At 45.0% G+C, this 22,494-nt stretch overlaps 1 protein-coding gene across 1 annotated transcript; it reads right to left on the minus strand.

Moving 5' to 3' along the window:
• Nucleotides 1–3,423: 3,423 nt before the first annotated feature.
• lrit3a (info leucine-rich repeat, immunoglobulin-like and transmembrane domains 3a) lies at nucleotides 3,424–17,251 on the minus strand. The gene is made up of 4 exons (XM_060926782.1): nucleotides 17,154–17,251; nucleotides 15,389–15,855; nucleotides 5,295–5,600; nucleotides 3,424–4,433 (listed from the first exon to the last, which is right to left on the minus strand). Exons 1-4 carry the CDS (start codon nucleotides 17,249–17,251, stop codon nucleotides 3,439–3,441), a joined length of 1,866 nt encoding a protein of 621 aa, XP_060782765.1. The 3' UTR covers nucleotides 3,424–3,438.
• Between the last annotated feature and the right edge of the window lie 5,243 nt (nucleotides 17,252–22,494).

Genomic DNA, 22,494 nt, shown 5'->3' on the forward strand with positions numbered 1-22,494 from the left:
AATCCTACTTCGGCGTTTATGCGCCTCTGAGATCATTCGTCCCCTGGGAGCAAATGCCAGGCATGACCTCCACACATGTCTGCTCCACAGGGGTCAGGAGAGAGTGAAAGAGAGAGGGGACACGGGACGAGTCTTTAGTGACCTAACAGAGGATTTACATTTTACATCCCTGATGTGGAGAGAATAGTGAGAAACTGCCACAGCATTCAGGACAAAACTTCTACACACTCAACACTACGTACTCTCTCACTGACTCCTCTCACTGTTTTGGAAGCAAAGTATGAAATTCCTGACAGCCCCGTGGTGAATGTGTCACATGCCGAGGTTCGTCTGCACTCCATGTTTTGATATCTAGCACATGCTCTTTTTCTTCAACTGTTAAAGTCTGAACCTGTATTCAGAATACACAGACTGTCAGCAACTGTGTGTGTGTGTGTGTGTGTGTGTGTGTGTGTGTGTGTGTGTGTGTATATTATTCAATGCAAAAAGAGGGGTCATTTGCTTGGACCCCAGTCACTCCTAAAACACAGACCAGTGCAATAGATTCAGCATCTCTCGCTCAATTACTTTTAAACATGCAAATAATTATATTATAACTGATTTAATAGATAATAATAAATATTTTAAACACCTGCTCCCTGCATTAGACGGCCTAAACACTGCAGAAAACCAAAACTGCAGAAGCTCACGTCACGGGAAAAGAGTACTTTATCAGACCCAGGCTGTTGTTGTTGTTGTTTACCCAATTGTCTGGCTGCATTATTGTTCTCCACATCAACATTGCTGTTTTTGCTGAGGGACAAATGCGGTGACATGCGCGCGCACACACAACAGCAGCCCTGTATTCCCACTTAAACCAGACAGGAAAAGTGCATGACTTTGTGAAATTAAGAAAAGTCTGCATTCAATGCATACCTGACCTTTTTTCCAATGTAAAATTGAATTAAAATAAATTCAAAGAAAACAATTTATACATTATAGAAAAAATATAAAAATGTTTATCATATTACAATTAAACATTATTATTCTTTTATTATGGCTTGTTACTTATGTTGCCATTTTCCCCCATATATATATATATATATATATATATATATATATATATATATATATATATATATATATATACACACTACCATTCAAAAATTTGGGGTCACCCAGACAATTTTGTGTTTTCCATGAAAAGTCACACTTTTATTTCCCACCATAAGTTGTAAAATGAATAGAAAATATAGTCGAGACATTTTTCTGGCCATTTTGAGCAATTAATCGACCCCACAAATGTGATGCTCCAGAAACTCAATCTGCTCAAAGGAAGGTCAGTTTTATAGCTTCTCTAAAGAGCTCAACTGTTTTCAGCTGTGCTAACATGATTGTACAAGGGTTTTCTAATCATCCATTAGCCTTCTGAGGCAATGAGCAAACACATTGTACCATTAGAACACTGGAGTGAGAGTTGCTGGAAATGGGCCTCTATACACCTATGGAGATATTGCACCAAAAACCAGACATTTGCAGCTAGAATAGTCATTTACCACATTAGCAATGTATAGAGTGGATTTCTGATTAGTTTAAAGTGATCTTCATGGAAAAGAACAGTGCTTTTCTTTCAAAAATAAGGACATTTCAAAGTGACCCCAAACTTTTAAACGGTAGTATATATATATATATATATATATATATATATATATATATATATATATATATATATATATATATATACAAATTTCCACACTGATATTTTTAAACACTTAGGAAAACTCTTGGTAAAGAGGTAGTAAAATATGTTTGGTGACAACAGCTCCAGATGTTTATTTCAATGTGAGCTCGATCTACATTCTTGGAAATAGTCCCAGGTTAAAAACAGAGGAGATACACCATATGACAGACAAGTGCTATGATGTCATAAAATATAACAGCCTATCATGTTCCAATACGCAAATGTAGCTACTGTACGGTAAGTAGAGTGTAGGAGAGTAATGCATTTCTGTACATCAAAAATTGATTCATTAGTTAATTTTTGTTGCAATTAATTAAATACTGAAGAATTAAAAGCAGACACAAATAAATACAGGTTCGCTAAACTCACATGCTTATGGTATATTAGGTATATATGACATATAAGCACATTACGTAAAGTAGTAAAGATCCAAAGTAGCACTTCATCTAGTTGGCTGTGTTAAAAGGTTTGCACACACCGATAAATTAACTTGTTAACAAGCAATCTAGCAATCATAAATCATTTAAACATAGATTAAATAACTAATTTAGAACTTTTAGGGATTCATTGGCTGAACCTTTACAACTTCCAGTGTTTCTTTATCAGAAAGGGTTCCATGCAGAACATTGTTTTGGGTGCTAAGAACCACTAAGTACCCAAGGAACCCTTGAAGAACCCTTTTTTCATTTCTTCTTAATACCTAGGACATATCAGACAAATAGTTCATACTTCTTTGAAAAAGGGGTTCTTCAAAGGTTCTTTCATGGTACTTTGCATAATTAAGAATATTTCCTCCTATAAAGTTTCTACACTACTTGGGGAACCATTTCCAATAGGACCTGGGTTTCCTTTCTAGAACCCCTGTATAAAGCTACACTCTTTGAAAAAGAGTTCTTGATAGGTTCTGTGGATAGTTACATATTTTTAGTTTTCTAAAGTGGTTTAAGTTGGAAATCTGTCTCACAGAGAAACACAGTGCTGTAGAACATTTCAGGGATGCTAAGAACCCTTAAGGAATCCTGCTAATTATTTTCCTTTTTAAATACCTGACAGGCATTTCAAATATAGTTTCTTTTTTAAAAAAAAAAGAACCTTGAAGGGTTCTTTAAGGGGTTCTAGCCTCCTTAAATAGTTGTACTTGGAACTTTCTGATAGATCTAAAAGTTTCCGTTCTTTTTTTTCTTTAAATGCTGTCTGGATCAATACAGTTGTAGTTTCACTTGGAATAATCACTTTTAGAGAAAATTTCTGCTCCAGAGATCTAAAGTGATCCTCCAGATGGACACCTGAAGAACTCTTAAAGGGGACTAAATTTTCTAAGAGAATATTATTGCATATATCCAGCTTGCTACCCATCGCAGGATGCTTGCTGTCAGTGAGGTAGATGAAAATCCCAGAATGTAGCTGACCTGTTGATCCAACAATTATGGAGATTTGTTGATTTCACCATTTTTTTTTTTTGTAGAGAAGTGTAGAGAGATTTTTTGGGGGGTGTATTGAGACTATAAGTACACCATGGTGCCAACGTTTCTAGCAAGCGGGGGGGATAAACAGCAACAGAATTTTACCACAAAAAAACTAGCACTAAAGCATGTACACCAAGCAACAATGAGAAAGTGGCAAGGACAAAATGGAGCACTGTCCTTTCCACTTGCATTGCTATTGGCTCACAAGGCAGACGGTCATTCCTATTCCTGGTTCATTTCATTCACACAGAGCTAGCAAAGGTACTCGGATCGTGACTTATCACTTTTGTAGGTCATTTGTGAGTCTATACTTGAACGTGAGCAAAGGAGCATCCTCTCTGATTCCTGCGTCAGCCGTCGAGTCCAGAGATCGCTCGCCTGTCCATTCAGCGTCCTCTGCTGCATCGCAAGAGTCTCAAATTTCACGTAGGTCTCTTTGGAAAGGTCATCATCCATTTCAGTGTTCCTGCTAATATTACAGTACAGCAGTGAGATCTTGTAGAGAAGGAGCACAATGAGAGGAAGCACAACAACACAAGCAATTCCACTGATGATCAACAGCCACCTGTTTTGTCCAACATCCATGACCGTGTCCAGAGTGCGAAAATTCACACAATGCTCTTTCCCAATTTTGGGAACCAAGCAGACTGTGTACATCTGGTTGGGAAACAGGTTCTTGAGAAGAACCTTACCACTTCCAACCTCAGTGTCCATGGTTTCCTTTATCTGCTCTGCATCATATGGAAAGTACACCACTGACAGGGGCAATTCACTGGGACACCCCTCACTCATCCATACCACAACAGCACTGTCTCCTGTTTCCTCAACCACCTCAACATCTCGAATGTACAAGCTATCTTTCTTCCTAGCTTTATTCTTGGTGTCATCTTTGCTCTGATCCATCTTGGATGTATTGCCAGCAGGTGGAGATCTCTGGATGCCTCCACCTGGGCCTATGTGCAACTTGCTAGCTATAGATTGCAGTGTAGTCCAAGATGGCTTGGATGTGGTGGTGGTGGTGGTGGTAGAAAAGGAAATCAGAGCCTCTGTAACAGCAGGAAAAGTCCTATGAAAGGGAGGAGATGGAGTTGTGAAGTCCATTCCAGCCAAAGATAGCGTAATGGTAGCTTCTGCACTTCCAGCAACATTTTTTGCCTTGCAGCGATAAACACCAGTGTCCTTTAACACAATTCCATGCAGACTAAGGATGGACCACCGAACACCTTCGCCTGGAGACTCCTGCACAACTGAAGCATACAAAGAACAAGGAATTACACTCATCATTAGAAATAAACTTCAATAAACACTTAATGTTTCAGGATAAAACTAACAATTATTACCATTTTGTTATTGTTTTGAAAGTTAATGGTTACCTAGAGGTAGCGGATTTCTTCTCAAACATTTATAAATCACATAAGTCATTTTATTGACTCTTTTATAGAATACAGTACACCCTCAAAGCCACCTAGAAAGATTGGGCTGTTAGATGAGAAGGTGGTGCGGTGGTGAGCACTGTATTGCCTCACAGTAAGAAGGTTCCAGGTTCAAACCTTGGTTGACTGAGATCTTTCTGTGTAGAGTTTGCATGTTCTCCTCATTTCTGTGTGGGTTTGCTCTGGTTTCCTCCTGCAGTCCAAGGACGGGTTATGCAAGGACTTGTTAGGTCAACTGGCTACTCTAAATTGTGTGACCATTAACAAGTTTAATACCATCTTACAGTTCAGAAGATACAAGTAGAAATGAAGCTTAAAATTTGGCCTGTTGATGGCGCTAAAGCTTTTGAGTAGCAGAAACCTAAACTGGTGTGGAGATATCTTAGTAATTTGTCTAAAAGGGTGCCAAACTTCATGCTGATGGTCCACTTTCAAATTTGTCAAATCTGGTAAAATGTAATTGGCCAGTGGCAGCTAATGGCAGTCAATGGCAGCCATTTATCAAGTCAATTAAAAATAATCTATTAAAGGTTATTTACAAAGATTTTTAATTTTAAAATTTGACAGCAACATTGTTTAGAGGGTGGGTGCTACAGCATTTAATGTGTGACTGTTTTGATTGCAATTTCATTCCTCACACAGGTCGTGGACTCAAATTTCGAAGTTGACTGTTACCTGGGTTACTGAGCGCTGATCCGTCCTCTCTGCTCCACAGCAGGCTTGGTGTTGGGTAACCCGTAGCATCACAGCGCAGGAGCACGTTACTGCCGAGGGAAGATGTGATCTTTGTGGCTGAAGTAATCACCGTTGGTTTAACGCACTGATCCAGTTCCGCTCGTTTAAACAGAATCCCAGCCAGGTTCTCTGGGCCACTGCAGGTCACCAATGGGTCCATCAACACCACAGGACCCTCTGCCATCTTGGACATCTCGATAAGTTTGGATAAGCGGCAATCACAATACCACATGTTGTCCTGGATTCCTAGAAACATTGAAGGCATTTTTTTTTCAATAATACATTACATTGCAGGCATTTAGCAGACGCTCTTCTCCAGAATGACATACAACAGACCCAGAGCAGCCTGGAGAGCAGTTGGGGGTTCACTGACTTGCTCAAGGGCAATACAGCCATTCCTGCTGGTTCAGGGAATCAAACCGGCAACCTTTTGGTCCCAAAGCTGCTTCTCTAGCCATTAGGCCATGGCTTCCTCAATGTTAGCTTTTTGCAATGTATTTTATTTTATTACTGTCATTTTTTAAATTAAAATGTCAACTACATGAATTTTGATTAATAAAACACTTTTTAGTTGTGGATTTTTCAAAATCACAATATGAGTAACTTCTGACAGCTAAAAAAAAAAAAATCAGAATTTTTACAAATCAGTTTCAGGCTCAACCCTCTCTGGGTGTTAGGGTTTTGCTGGGATTCGAACCTGGTTCGTTGGTGTGATAATCCAGCAAACCCCCACTAGGCCACCAGGGGGATGACTCAAATGCAGAGGCGTGAGGCGGAAGTAGAAAAAGAATCAAAAGGTTTATTTAAACTATATACACTATATACAGGGCAAAACAAAAGACAAAAAAAAAAACCAAAGAGTATAATCCAAAAGAAAAGCAAAGTGCAAAAATACAAAAGCTAAGAAGATCAAAAAACACAGTACAAAGGAAACTGGAGATAAACATAACAGCACAAAGACTCCGTGACAAGAGGACTGAACTCAGGGGTATAAATAGACAAACTAATTAAGGACACAGGTGAAGATAATTAGGCAATTAACACAAACACAAGACACAGGAACAGTGGCGGCCTCTAGAGGCCAAAATAAACACGACATGAAAAGGAAATAACAGCGGCCTCTAGAGGCCAAAACAGTCCTAGTCCTAACAGGACCCCCCCCTCTAGGAGCGTCTCCTGACGTTCCCAGGGCGATCCGGATGGGCCGAATGGAAGTCCCGGCATAGTCCTTTATCAAGGACATCCCGAGCAGGAACCCAGCAGCGCTCCTCAGGACCATAGCCCTCCCAGTCCACCAGATATTGCAACCCGCCGCGGACCCGGCGGGAGTCAAGCAGGCGATTCACAGTGAACACAGTCTGCCCCTGGAAGATGCGGGGGGGTGGGGGGTTCCTAGGGGCAGGGGCATACGTAGACGTCAGTACGGGCCGTAACAGGGAAACATGGAAAGTGGGGTTGATCCTCAGAGTCCGGGGCAACTGGAGCCGGTAGGAGACAGGGTTCACCCTGCACACCACCTTGAAGGGGCCAATGTAGCGAGGAGCAAGCTTGCGGTTCTCCACCCGCAGTGGAAGGTCCTTAGTGGACAGCCAAACACGCTGCCCAGGGCGGAAAGCGTGTGCAGGTCTTCTATGGCGGTTGGCCTGAGTCTGGTTGGTTCTGGAGGTCTGTATGAGGGTCTTCCTGACCTTGCTCCAGGTCTTGCGACACCGTCTCACATATTGGTTGACCGAGGGCACCCCCGCGTCCTCCTCCTGGTCCGGGAACAGAGGTGGCTGGAACCCGAATTGGCACTGGAATGGCGACAGCTTGGTGGCCGATGACTGCAGGGTGTTGTGGGCGTACTCCGCCCATGGCAGCCAGGTGCTCCACGATGTCGGGTTATCCATAGCCAGGCCTCGCAGGGTGGTTTCCAGGTCCTGGTTGAGCCTCTCCGTCTGACCATTGGACTGTGGGTGAAACCCAGAGGAGAGGCTGGCAGTGGCTCCGATGACCTTGCAGAACCCGTGCCACACTCGGGAGGAGAACTGGGGCCCTCGGTCTGAGACGATGTCCTGTGGAAGACCAAAGACTCGGAAGACATGATTAAACAAAAGTTTCGCAGTTTCAAGAGCAGAGGGGAGTTTGCACAGTGGTATGAAGCGGCAGGCCTTGGAGAATCTGTCAACTAAGACCAAAATGACCGTGTTACCTTGTGACTCAGGGAGACCCGTGATAAAGTCGACTGCCACGTGGGACCAGGGACGCCGGGGAATGGTCAGAGGATGCAGGAGACCCTGGGGACGCTGTCGTGGGTTCTTGGTTCTGGTGCAAACCTCACAGGACAGGACAAATGACCTTACTTCCTGCTCCATGTTAGGCCACCAGAAGCGTCTTTTCAGGAAGTCCAGGGTCCTCCGAGCTCCCGGGTGGGCGGTGAGAGGGGAAGAGTGACCCCACTGGAGAACCTTGGCCCGGGCTTGATGTGGGACGTACAAGAGGCCTGGTGGCCCCGTCCCAGGACCGGGGTCCTGGCGTTGGGCTCGTCGGACAGCCTCCTCAATACCCCAGCGGACAGGGGCCACAATCCGGGACACAGGGATAATAGGCCCGACTTCATTCTCCCTGTTAGTGGCAGAGAACAGTCTGGACAGTGCGTCAGGTTTGGTGTTCTTGGAGCCGGGGCGGTATGAGAGGGTGAAGTCAAATCGACTGAAAAACAGGGCCCACCTAGCCTGTCGAGGGTTCAGTCTCTTGGCTTGCTGGAGGTACTCCAGGTTCTTGTGGTCAGTCCAAACCAGGAATGGATGTTGTGCTCCCTCCAGCCAGTGCCTCCACTCCTCAAGGGCCAGTTTGACCGCTAGCAGTTCTCGATCCCCCACATCGTACCGGGACTCAGCAGGACTCAGGCGGTGGGAGAAGTAAGCGCAGGGGTGCAGCTTTCCTTCCGAACGTTGAGAGAGCACCGCGCCGACACCACTGTCCGAGGCGTCCACCTCCACGATGAATGGTTGGGAGGTGTCCGGGAGAACCAGAATGGGTGCCGTGCAGAAGCGGTCCTTGAGGTCTTTGAACGCCTTTTCTGCCTGAGGAGACCAGCCATAAGATCCACCTGTCCCTTTGGTGAGGTCTGACATGGGTGCTGCCACAGAACTGAAGTTCCTGATGAACTTGCGGTAGAAGTTAGCGAATCCTAAGAACCGCTGAACCTCCTTAACGGACTTGGGAGTAGGCCAATCCCGGACGGCCAGGGTCTTGGCAGGGTCCATTTGGAGTTGGCCTGTCCGTACAATAAATCCCAGAAAGGAGACCTCGGGAACATGAAATTCGCATTTCTGGGCCTTGGCGAACAGATTGTTCTGTAGCAGCCTCTGGAGAACCTGGCGGACATGGTGGCGGTGCTCCTGCACGGTCTTGGAAAAGATAAGGATGTCATCGAGGTAGACAAAAACGTATAGGTTAATCATGTCCCTTAAGACGTCGTTGATTAGGGCCTGAAAAACAGCTGGTGCGTTGGTGAGTCCGAAGGGCATCACCTGGTATTCGTAGTGCCCAGACGGGGTGTTAAAGGCAGTCTTCCACTCGTCTCCCTGTCGGATACGGATGAGGTGGTATGCGTTCCGTAGGTCCAACTTGGTGAAGACGGTGGCGCCTTGGAGCAGGTCGAAAGCTGTGGACATCAGCGGAAGGGGATATCGGTTGCGCACAGTGATCTTATTCAGGCCCCTGTAATCAATACATGGTCGGAGCCCCCCATCCTTCTTGCCGACAAAGAAGAAGCCGGCTCCAGCAGGTGAAGTGGAGGGTCGAATAAACCCAGAGACCAGGGCATCTTTGAGGTATTCCTCCATGGCCTTGCGTTCTGGCTGAGAGAGTGAAAACAGTCTGCCACGAGGAGGGGTAGTCCCAGGGAGCAAGTCGATGGCACAGTCGTAGGCCCGGTGCGGAGGAAGAACGGCGGCCCTGCTCTTGCTGAATACCTCCTTGAGATCCCAGTACTCTGTGGGAACTTGAGATAACTCGGTGAGATCAGGGGGCTCGGCAGGAGACACAGGAGAGCTAGAGAGCAGACAAGAGGCATGGCATGCAGGGCCCCATTCCACAACCTGGCTTGTTACCCAGTCTATGCGAGGGTTGTGGCGAGTAAGCCAAGGAAGGCCTAGAATAACTGGGAACTCAGGTGAAGGAATCAGGTGCAGGGATATTTCTTCCTTGTGACCTTGAGACTGGAGGAAAACTGGAGAAGTAACTTGGGTGACTCTTCCATCACCTAACGCTTGGCCATCGAGGGCAGACACAGACAGTGGGACTTCAAGAGGTGCAGTCGGAATATTGATGCTTTGGGCGAAGTGAATATCCATAAAGTTCCCAGCTGCCCCTGAGTCTATCAAAGCTTGACAAGAGTGGACAGACTCACCCCAGGAGATGGAGACCGGGATGTAGATTCCTTGGCCAGGGAGTCCGGGAGAGAGGGTAGGCCCCGTCACAACCCTCCCTCGGCTGGACGGGGCGGTCCTTTTCCCAAGAGTTCGGGACATGATGCTCGGAAGTGACCAGGTTTGCCACAGTAGATGCAGCACTTGTCCCTCCTTCTGCGCTCCCTCTCAGATGCGGAGAGGCGAGTACGACCCACTTGCATGGGTTCTGGACAGTCACTGAAGGAGGTAGATGGTCTCCAGGTAGAGGTAGGGAGGCTGGGGGGGCTCAAGGCTTGGTGGCGTTCTCTCATCCTGTTGTCCAGACGAATAGCATGTGAGATGAGGGTTTCGAGGTCACTTGGGCATCCAATAGAGGCCAGACCGTCCTTGATGGGGTCAGACAGACCATGGTGGAAGGCTGACACCAGGGCAGTCTCGTTCCATCCACTTACTGCTGCGAGTGTTCGGAACGAGATGGCGTAATCTGCGACGCTTCCTCCTTGCCGGATGGACATGAGCTTTCGGGCTGCGTCGGTACTGATGTCTGCCTGATCGAAGACCCGAAGCATCTCTTCAGAAAACAGCTGGAAATCAAAGCACTCAGGTCCCTGTCTTTGCCAGATAGCAGTAGCCCAGGCTCGCGCCTTACCAGCTAATAAGGTGATCACAAAGGCAATCTTGCGGCGATCCGTAGTGTAGGTGGTAGGCTGAAGCTCAAAGGTGAGTTGACACTGGGTAAGGAACTCTCGGCACTCACTGTGCTTGCCGTCATACCTCTGTGGTGCAGGAAGGCTGGGTTCGCGAGGTGAAGAAGGCAGCATTGCAGGAGGCACTGGAGCAGGAGTGGGAGCTGGATCAGGAGCAGGAACTGGATCAGGAGCAGGAGATGCAGGCAGAGATGTCAGCTGTGCCAGGGTTTTCCCAATTTGCTGAAGCAGTTCCTCGTGGCGAGCGAGGGCCTCACGTTGGCTGGTGAGCGTACGTCCATGAGCGTCCATGGTTGCTCCGAAGCGTGTCGGAGCTGCCATAATTCCCTGAAGGTTGGCCGGGTAGACAGTTGAAGCAGCCTCTGCTGAGTCGGTCAGCACGGAGTCTTTCTGTTAGGGTTTTGCTGGGATTCGAACCTGGTTCGTTGGTGTGATAATCCAGCAAACCCCCACTAGGCCACCAGGGGGATGACTCAAATGCAGAGGCGTGAGGCGGAAGTAGAAAAAGAATCAAAAGGTTTATTTAAACTATATACACTATATACAGGGCAAAACAAAAGACAAAAAAAAAAACCAAAGAGTATAATCCAAAAGAAAAGCAAAGTGCAAAAATACAAAAGCTAAGAAGATCAAAAAACACAGTACAAAGGAAACTGGAGATAAACATAACAGCACAAAGACTCCGTGACAAGAGGACTGAACTCAGGGGTATAAATAGACAAACTAATTAAGGACACAGGTGAAGATAATTAGGCAATTAACACAAACACAAGACACAGGAACAGTGGCGGCCTCTAGAGGCCAAAATAAACACGACATGAAAAGGAAATAACAGCGGCCTCTAGAGGCCAAAACAGTCCTAGTCCTAACACTGGGTTTGGGTTAAGATGTTAAGCTAACTAACTAGCCAGCTAACTTTATTTAATACTGTCAGGCGCGTGCACCTCAAGGCGCGCCTCGGGCTGCGCGTGCACCGAACGACCTCCAGCATGCGTGCTGTGAACAAGGCGCACCTGTTCTCATTAGTGAACTAAGTGTTGGGCTATTTAAGGACTGTGTTGATGGTAATGTGATGCAAAGTATTATGCCACATTCAGTGTGCATTACTGAGCCTTCTTTCCCATTTCTGTGGTTTTCCTGGTTTCGCGACTCCTGTTCCTGATTCTAGTTCTCGTCCTCGTTTTTGCCTCCGATATCCTGTTTGTGCCTCGACCGACCCTTTGCCTGCTTTCGTGTTTATGGCCTTACATCCGCCTCTCTCACGCACCTGACAAATAACTTATTTTAGGATGATATTAGCTAGCTGGCAGCACGGTGGTGTAGTGGTTAGCGCTGTCGCTTCATAGCAAGAAGGTCCGGGTTCGAGCTCCGTGGCCGGCGAGGGCCTTTCTGTGCGGAGTTTGCATGTTCTCCCCGTGTCCGCGTGGGTTTCGTCCGGGTGCTCCGGTTTCCCCCACAGTCCAAAGACATGCAGGTTAGGTTAACTGGTGACTCTAAATTGAGCGTAGGTGTGAATGTGAGTGTGAATGGTTGTCTGTGTCTATGTGTCAGCCCTGTGATGACCTGGCGACTTGTCCAGGGTGAACCCCGCCTTTCGCCCGTAGTCAGCTGGGATAGGATCCAGCTCGCCTGCGACCCTGTAGAACAGGATAAAGCGGCTAGAGATAATGAGATGAGATATTAGCTAGCTAGTTATGTATGTTTAGCTAACGTGCTAAAATGGCAGTCCATCACTGGAACACTAGCTAGCTTACTTAACAGACAGTTAGCTCGGTTTAGTAAACAGTTAAACAATGTTTAATTTTTAAAAACTATTTTAATTTCAGTATAACAGCTAGATAAGATAAAATTTAGGTTACCTGATGAAGTACCTCACTAGGTTTGCTTGTGAACTGTCTCAGATAAAATGAACTGTTTTATAATTGTAAATAAAACAAACAGCACACAAGTATGCTATCATCCTAGATAATGTTATCAATGAGTGAATTGTGGAATTCAGCAAGTCACCACCAAGTTACCAAACGTTAATGTGAAATATTACACTGTATAAATAAAGCACATATACTACCGTTCAAAAGTTTGAGGTCACCCAGACAATTTTGTGTTTTCCATGAAAAGTCACACTTTTATTTCCCACCATAAGTTGTAAAATGAATAGAAAATATAGTCAAGACATTTTTCTGGCCATTTTGAGCATTTAATCGACCCCACAAATGTGATGCTCCAGAAACTCAATCTGCTCAAAGGAAGGTCAGTTTTATAGCTTCTCTAAAGAGCTCAACTGTTTTCAGCTGTGCTAACATGATTGTACAAGGGTTTTCTAATCATCCATTAGCCTTCTGAGGCAATGAGCAAACACATTGTACCATTAGAACACTGGAGTGAGAGTTGCTGGAAATGGGCCTCTATACACCTATGGAGATATTGCACCAAAAACCAGACATTTGCAGCTAGAATAGTCATTTACCACATTAGCAATGTATAGAGTGGATTTCTGATTAGTTTAAAGTGATCTTCATTGAAAAGAACAGTGCTTTTCTTTCAAAAATAAGGACATTTCAAAGTGACCCCAAACTTCTGAACGGTAGTGTAGATACTCTATGTTCAACAGCAAATGTCCAAAGAATATATAGCGACAATATTTTTATGTAAATAAGACTGCTAGTCACATTTGCTAGCAAGGCGAACCGAGCCTAATCAGGATGGAAGAATGGTGGACTCTTGTCTGAGAAATAGTATTTTGTATTCGTATTATTTTCTTTCTAAGTGAAAACTCCTCTCGATAGTGGACGTCTGAACCTAACTGTAGCTTCTGGAACCTCATTTTGCAATATGAGGCCTACTGGAAGTCATATGTTTAATATCCTGGAGTGTTTCCAACACAAGCAGTAAAACATCAGGTTCTTCGCTTCAGCAGCACATCATTCATATCCGGGTCTGTCGCAGGACCTCGGGTTTGTTGACTGTAAACACAAAACGAGTCGTTTCCATGATGAATATGAGCAACTGCATGGTGAAGAACACCAAGACACTGGTTATACGTTCCATAATCATTCCTGTAATCATTGTTCCTCATATTCAGCTCCTTTAGTGATCCTGCTCCAGGATTCAAAAGCCCTGAGGTATTAAAAAATAAAATAAAAACAATCCTTATGCTTCTTATTATTAACATTAGTAATATTTTACTCTAGTTCTACGATGATAACAAGTTGGTACATGATGTTTAAAATCGCTAAATGAAGTCTACAGATCAACTTAAACCCGAGTCGCATGTGGAAACCGATTTAGCAGATTAAGCTGGATTTAATGAGGTGAAGCATGCACACACAGAAACTCGGGTTATCTTTAGACATGATAAACTCACTGCGGGAAAGCAAGCAGGTCAGATACAGTTAGATCGGTGACGGAGAGGGGAGAGCGTTACTGTTAGTCACTAAACAAAGAAACGTTGTCAACGTTGAGGTTGATAATTTTCCTAACCACAATTCTAACTCGCTTTTACTTTCAATTTGATTACAATTTTTGTGGATTGATTGATTTTTCACTAAATAAAGTTTTTTTCTGTAATGAGTTAATGCTAATGAAAGCATAATGATCATCATTTTGGTCATTTACATTAATCGCACAAAACTAGTATGTACTCTGTACTTATATACACCATGTTCCCATTTTTCATTATTTGCCCCAAATATAAATATCTCATCTCATTATCTGTAGCCGCTTTATCCTGTTCTACAGGGTCGCAGGCAAGCTGGAGCCTATCCCAGCTGACTACGGGCAAAAGGCGGGGTACACCCTGGACAAGTCGCCAGGTCATCACGACACATAGACAACCATTCACACTCACATTCACACCTACGCTCAATTTAGAGTCACCAGTTAACCTAACCTGCATGTCTTTGGACTGTGGGGGAAACCGGAGCACCCGGAGGAAACCCACGCGGACACGGGGAGAACATGCAAACTCCACACAGAAAGGCCCTCACCGGCCCCGGGGCTCGAACCCAGGACCTTCTTGCTGTGAGGCGACAGCGCTAACCACTACACCACCGTGCCGCCCAGCATACAGTATTTTACGATTAAAATGTAAATTTTATAATAATACTGTAAGTGCTGAAGATTAATCTCTTCTCACGTTTTGTTTGTTCGTATGTTTGTTTTTCCCGTCCCTGGCCAGAATGTACACACAACAGGATTTATTTCTGTTGGGTATTAGTGAAATTAGCAAACGTGACCTCAACATCCAATTAACATTAGCTGATCTTCTCCAGGTGAGACAGTGAGGCCACTGATACCTGACAGTGAAGCTTAGCAAGAAGAAATATAGATTTATATAAACACTCAGTGCCATACTGGACATTCAAACGGTTATCTAATCATCTAATCAGCCAATCACATTTCAGGATACCGACAAAAACCAAAAACATCTTCTCATTTTCCTGTTTTGGTTTCCATGGTCACCTCAGATTCCTGTTCTTCCCTGACAGGAGTGGAACCCGATGCAGTCTTTTCCTGTTGGAGCTTCTCCATCTCATGGTTCAATGTATTGTATGTTCTGAGATGCTTTTCTGCTCACCACAGTGGTAAAGAGTGATGATTTTAGATACTGTAGCTCCTGTAAGCTCTGTCTGTTCTCCTCTGACCCTCGAGGTGTTTCCACCCACAGACAGACCTGCTGCTCACTGGGTGTTTTTTGCACCGTTGTGTATAAAGTGTAGAGACTGTTGTGTGTACAAACCCCAGGAGATTAACAACTTCTAAAATATTCAAACCTCAACAACAGCTATGACATGGTCAAAGTCACTGAGTTCACGTTTTTTCATGTTCTATTATTGAGGTGAACATTAACTCATGTTCTTGAGCAGCTCAATATACTTCCTAAACCTACTGTGAATCCATCATCATCATCATCATCATCATCATGACTCACCCAGTATGATCTTCTGAGACGACCTGCTGGTGGGAATCATTCCAGAAAAAGGACTCCAGATGTCCAGAAGATCTGAGGGCAAAGTGTTTAACTTATTGCTGGAGATGTCCAGGTATGTGATGTTCACCAGGTAACCTGCAGCTTCTACAGAAACACTTGTTAATCGATTATTGTGCAGATCCAACGTCCTGAGAGCAGGCATCTCTCTGAGCACCTCCCAAGGGAACGTGGAGATTTCATTTCCATCCAGACGGAGTTCATGCAGGACCTTCAGGTTGTAGAAACTGGAAGGATCCACAGAGCTGATGGAGTTGTAGGTGAGCCACAGATACCTGAGCTCGGTGAGGTAGTAAAACGCCTCATTTTTTACTCGACGCACTGCTGTTTTCTCCACACGCAGCTTCACTGTGTCCAAGGGGATGTTGACGGGGATCTCGGCTGTGTCGGGGTCGTTACACAACACTGTCCTGGGAGACAGAAGATGCACAATGGTGAAAAATTCAAATCTGGGAGTTATACATTTTGTTATACAGTGACGGTAAACCAGTTATTCTTATTTAAATCACATTTTATTCATATTATAATTATCTTACAACTATATTTATGCTGATCAAATCTGCAGCAGGAATTGCAGTAACAGCAAGATGCTTCTCTCACAGCTGGAATGCTAAATTTAGCATTTAGCGAGTTAACTACTTAAGCTAACTGGTTACCAGGAAATAAGGAACTTTTGTTTTCCCAAAGCTCATGTGATTCAGACAGATTTAGAATTTTTGAAATGTGAACTAGAAAAAAAAATCATTGTTGCTGTAATTCATGAAAAGTGTTAAATATAAGATTTTAAAAATATATAATTTTATTGGCACAAAAATGAGGAGAAAAAAATCTATATATTTTTAAGAAATTAAAGAAACAAAAAAGAAATTAAATAATAATAATTGCTTCTCATTTTCAAGGAACATTTCTGATTATTTAAAAAAAATATTATTTTTAATATTTATTATTTTGAAACAGAACAACTGTTTTGTTATCCTTTTCTTTATCTGTGTGTAATGGAATGAAATGTGTGACGTTCCTCACGTGTATTTCACGTTTTATTTTTTATGAATATTACTTTATTACATTTTTGCTTTTACTCATTTGCAATGAAACATGGTTTTAAAAAATGTGAAAAAACTCTCTCTCTCACACGGGCGCACACACACACACACACACACACACACACACACACACACACACACACACACACATCAAAAACTCAAAGACTGCATTCATATATGAACTGACTTCATTTTAATTTATTTTTATATTTTTTATATTATTTCAAATTCCTCTTTTCTCTTATAACATGCTCATTCAATATGTGTATAATATAAATTCATAAAAACATATTTAACAATATTCTGTTCTTCTCCCAAATATCGATGGTTTATACAAATTCAACTGAAATATTTATTCTAAAATATTAAATCTGTTTTCTTCTTTTAATCTCCGTAATAAATATTTATACCAATCGTCATGGAGCCCCAAAGAGCCGATCCTGAGGGCTGCTGATGACAGCTGTAGAATGGAAATGATACTGTAATCATAATTATTTTAATTACATATTAATTAGATATTAAATACTTTTTGCATGAAACTTTTTTAAATTAAAAAAATATACTTTAATTTGAGAAAGGCAGCAGAACTCATGAAGTTTGCTGTTGGGGAAAAAAATACTGCAAAGATAAAAGTTGAACTCTGTGTGTGTGTGTGTGTGTGTTACCTGGTCCCGTGGAACACACAGGTGCACTGTGAAGGGCAGAAAGGCTGTGTGAAACCCCAACAGCACAGCAGAACCTGAAATGCCAGGACACACCGCATCCTTCTCTGAGTCACACACACACTCTCACACTCACACACATTCACACACTCACACACTCACATCACACACTTTCAAACACACACAGGAATCCATGCTGAAGGGGAGCGGCTGTTCATCCTGACACTTACACTCACTCTGAGATGAGGAGACGATGTGTAGATGAGGTTGGATTACAGAGGATTTCTCAGTGTGTGTGTGTGTGTGTGTGTGTTAGAAAGGAAAGGTGATGACCTTTCAGGACATACTAATTGGCTAACAGAGTTTCCCTGATCATGTGACCTGATTCTGTTTCTCGTCTCTCTCTCTCTCTGCACTGCATGCTGGGAGATTGGTGGTGGAGGGTGTGGTGAGTGTTGACTGAGAGCTTGCGACTTTCTTTTCTAAAACTTTTCTCTTGTTTTTTCTTGTGATATTTAATTTCTGAGTATTTTGTAGTTGTTGGTAGTGTGGTTTAGTGTGTGTTTTTGTTTGTTTGTTGGCTGTTTGGAGGGGATGGTGTCTCCCGGGACGCCACTCCTGTCCTTGAAACATGGACTAAGGGTGGTACCACAACCTGTTGTTCCAGTGGAGCAGGTGTTGCTCGCGGTCGGAGCACAACTAGGTCATGGAAACATCGGGGCAGTGATGTGGCTGTGGTGACTGATGGTAGGGAAGTGAACAGTGGTGTGGCTGATGTGACTGATGGTGGGGAGGGGGGCAGCGGTGTGGATGTTGTGACTGACGGTGGGGAGGGGGGCAGCAAAGTGGCTGAGAGTGTGGAAGTGAACAGCGGTGTGGATGTTGTGACTGATGGTGGGGAGGGGGGCAGCAGTGTGGATGTTGTGACTGACGGTGGGGAGGGGGGCAGCAGTGTGGATGTTGTGACTGACGGTGGGGAGGGGGGCAGCAGTGTGGATGTTGTGACTGACGGTGGGGAGGGGGGCAGCAGTGTGGATGTTGTGACTGACGGTGGGGAGGGGGGCAGCAGTGTGGATGTTGTGACTGACGGTGGGGAGGGGGGCAGCAGTGTGGATGTTGTGACTGACGGTGGGGAGGGGGGCAGCAGTGTGGATGTTGTGACTGACGGTGGGGAGGGGGGCAGCAGTGTGGATGTTGTGACTGACGGTGGGGAGGGGGGCAGCAGTGTGGATGTTGTGACTGACGGTGGGGAGGGGGGCAGCAGTGTGGATGTTGTGACTGACGGTGGGGAGGGGGGCAGCAGTGTGGATGTTGTGACTGACGGTGGGGAGGGGGGCAGCAGTGTGGATGTTGTGACTGATGGTAGGGAAGTGAACAGCGGTGTGGATGTTGTGACTGATGGTGGGGAGGGGGGCAGCAGTGTGGATGTTGTGACTGATGGTAGGGAAGTGAACAGCGGTGTGGATGTTGTGACTGATGGTGGGGAGGGGGGCAGCAGTGTGGATGTTGTGACTGATGGTAGGGAAGTGAACAGCGGTGTGGATGTTGTGACTGACGGTGGGGAGGGGGGCAGCAGTGTGGATGTTGTGACTGACGGTGGGGAGGGGGGCAGCAGTGTGGATGTTGTGACTGACGGTGGGGAGGGGGGCAGCAGTGTGGATGTTGTGACTGACGGTGGGGAGGGGGGCAGCAGTGTGGATGTTGTGACTGACGGTGGGGAGGGGGGCAGCAGTGTGGATGTTGTGACTGACGGTGGGGAGGGGGGCAGCAGTGTGGATGTTGTGACTGACGGTGGGGAGGGGGGCAGTAGTTGGCCAACGTCATCTGAATCTGCTTCACCCGCTCAGGTTGAGTCCGGAATCTCTGCGCCTGGAGCTACGGATACCGGAAGTCGTGTTTCAGTGGAGTTGATGGAGGCTGAACAGAGCAGGACGGAGCGGGAGGAGGTCGGTATGGGGAGATCTCAGCAGGATGCAGAGTGTTCGGCTGAGTTATTGAACGTTAGACCTGACAGTGTGGCAGAGGAGCTGATGAAATCGGATGGTTGTCATAGTAACAGTGTGACTGATATGGAATATAACTGACTCTGACAGCGCCTCTGTAACAGAAAGTTTTTCTCAAAGTGAAGAAATGTACACGCTCAAGTAAATTAATAGTTTTTTGGACGAGACTTTCGGTAAAAAAGTGAACATTAAAGATTATTTTCCGGATGTTGAAAATGTATTAAATCAGTTACTACACTTCAAAGAGCTGTTGACATGGACTTATTAGATGGGAAGAAACGTTATCGTCTAAAGAAGCAGGTCACTGGTCTGAGAAAAGGTTTAAAAGAATCTAAAAGTAGAATGGTAAAGAAAAAGAAACTCATAAAACAAAAGTTTTCAATGGCTGCACAACACCAGGTGTTTCATCTCTGCTGGTTCTATCTGTCTGTCTCTTTACTGCTCTGTCTCTCATTTTTCTACATGCAGCGTTTAAGAGAAGCTTCTTTAAGCTTCTTCAGACTCTGACAGACCTTGACAGACTCTGACAGACTTTGACAGATTTTGACAGACCTTGACAGACTCTGACAGATTTTGACAGACCTTGACAGACCCTGACAGACTCTGACAGATTTTGACAGACTCTGACAGACCTTGACAGACTCTGACAGATTTTGACAGACTCTGACAGACCTTGACAGACCTTGACAGCCTCTGACAGACCTTGACAGATTCTGACAGACACTGACAGACCTTGACAGATTCTGACAGACACTGACAGACCTTGACAGACCTTGACAGCCTCTGACAGACCTTGACAGATTCTGACAGACACTGACAGACCTTGACAGCCTCTGACAGACCTTGACAGACCTTGACAGACTCTGACAGACCTTGACAGATTCTGACAGACACTGACAGACCTTGACAGATTCTGACAGACTCTGACAGACCCTGACAGATTTTGACAGACTCTGACAGACCTTGACAGACGTTGACAGACTCTGACAGACCTTGACAGACTCTGACAGACCTTGACAGACCTTGACAGACTCTGACAGACCTTGACAGACTCTGACAGACCCTGACAGAGCCTGACAGACCTTGACAGACTCTGACAGATTTTTACAGACTCTGACAGACCTTGACAGAATCTGACAGATTTTTATAGACTCTGACAGACCTTGACAGACCCTGACAGACTCTGACAGATTTTTACAGACTCTGACAGACCTTGACAGACTCTGACAGACCTTGACAGACTCTGACAGACTCTGACAGATCTTGCCAGACTCTGACAGACCCAGACAGACCTTGACAGACCCTGACAGACTCTGACAGACCTTGACAGACTCTGACAGACTCTGACAGATTTTGACAGTCTCTGACAGACTCTGACAGACCTTGACAGACTCTGACAGACCTTGACAGACCTTGACAGACTCTGACAGACCTTGACAGACTCTGACAGACCTTGACAGACCTTGACAGACTCTGACAGCCTCTGACAGACCTTGACAGACCCTGAAAGACTCTGACAGACCTTGACAGACTCTTACAGACCTTGACAGGCTCTGACAGACCTTGACAGATTCTGACAGACACTGACAGACCTTGACAGACTCTGACAGACCTTGACAGACTCTGACAGATCTTCACAGACTCTGACAGACCCTGACAGACCCTGACAGACCTTGACAGACCCTGACAGACTCTGACAGATCTTGACAGACTCTGACAGATCTTGACAGACTCTGACAGACCTTGACAGACTCTGACAGACCTTGACAGACCCTGACGGACCTTGACAGACCCTGACAGACTCTGATAGATTTTGACAGACTCTGACAGATCTTCACAGACTCTGACAGACCCTGACAGACCCTGACAGACCTTGACAGACCCTGACAGACTCTGACAGATCTTGACAGACTCTGACAGACCTTGACAGACTCTGACAGACCTTGACAGACCCTGACGGACCTTGACAGACCCTGACAGACTCTGATAGATTTTGACAGACTCTGAAAGACTCTAACAGAACTTGACAGACTCTGACAGACTTTGACAGACTCTGACATACTCTGACAGACCTTGACAGAGTCTGACAGACTCTGACAGACCTTGACAGACCCTGACAGACTCTGACAGACCTTGACAGAGTCTGACAGACTCTGACAGACCTTGACAGACCCTGACAGACTCTGACAGACCTTGACAGAGTCTGACATACTCTGACAGACCTTGACAGAGTCTGACAGACTCTGACAGACCTTGACAGACCCTGACGGACCTTGACAGACCCTGACAGACTCTAACAGATCTTGACAGACTCTGAAAGACTCTAACAGAACTTGACAGACTCTGACAGACTTTGACAGACTCTGACATACTCTGACAGACCTTGACAGAGTCTGACAGACTCTGACAGACCTTGACAGACCCTGACAGACTCTGACAGATTTTGACAGACTCTGACAGACCTTGACAGACTCTGACAGACTCTGACAGACCTTGACAGACTCTGAAAGACTCTAACAGAACTTGACAGACTCTGACAGACCTTGACAGACTCTGACAGACCTTGACAGACCTTGACAGATTCTGACAGACTCTGACAGACCTTGACAGACTCTGACAGACCTTGACAGATTCTAACAGACTCTGACAGACCTTGACAGACTCTGACAGACCTTGACAGACCTTGACTGACTCTAACAGACCTTGCCAGACTCTGACAGACCTTGCCAGACTCTGACAGACCTTGACAGACTCTGACAGACAGCTAAAGAACTGGAGACCCGTAGCGCTTCTATGCTTGGACTATAAAATCATTTCAAAGGTTTTATCAAACAGATTCAAAAATTTTATTGTGTTTTTAATTAGTGCAGATCAAACTTATTGTATTCCACATAGATCAATGTTTGATAATTTATTTTTAATGTGATATGTTTTTGATGTCTGTAAGTTATACAATGTTAAGTATGGTATTATATCCATTGACCAGGAAAAGGCTTTTGTTCATGTTTATCATGAGTTTCTCTTCTCCACACTGCAGGCTTTTGGAATTGGGGGGAGTTTTTTATCCTGGGTAAAACTTCTCTACAATCAGGCTTGCTGTTTAGTGAAGGTGGGGAGAGGGTTGAGCTGCCCTGTGCCAGTTCGGAGAGGGATCAGACAGGGCTGCCCCATCTCAGGCCAGCTCTACAGTATTGCTATTGAACCTCTCCTGTGTAGGCTGAGCAGCGGGTTACAGGGTTTATGTCTCCCAGAGCTGGCTCAGAGCCACTCTGTAGCCATTTCAGCTTATGCAGATGATGTCAACGTTTTTATCCAAGATCAGAGAGATACCCAGGAACTTA

The sequence above is a fragment of the Neoarius graeffei genome, chromosome 8 (assembly GCF_027579695.1).
Source record: "Neoarius graeffei isolate fNeoGra1 chromosome 8, fNeoGra1.pri, whole genome shotgun sequence".
Taxonomy (NCBI): Eukaryota; Metazoa; Chordata; class Actinopteri; order Siluriformes; family Ariidae; genus Neoarius; species Neoarius graeffei.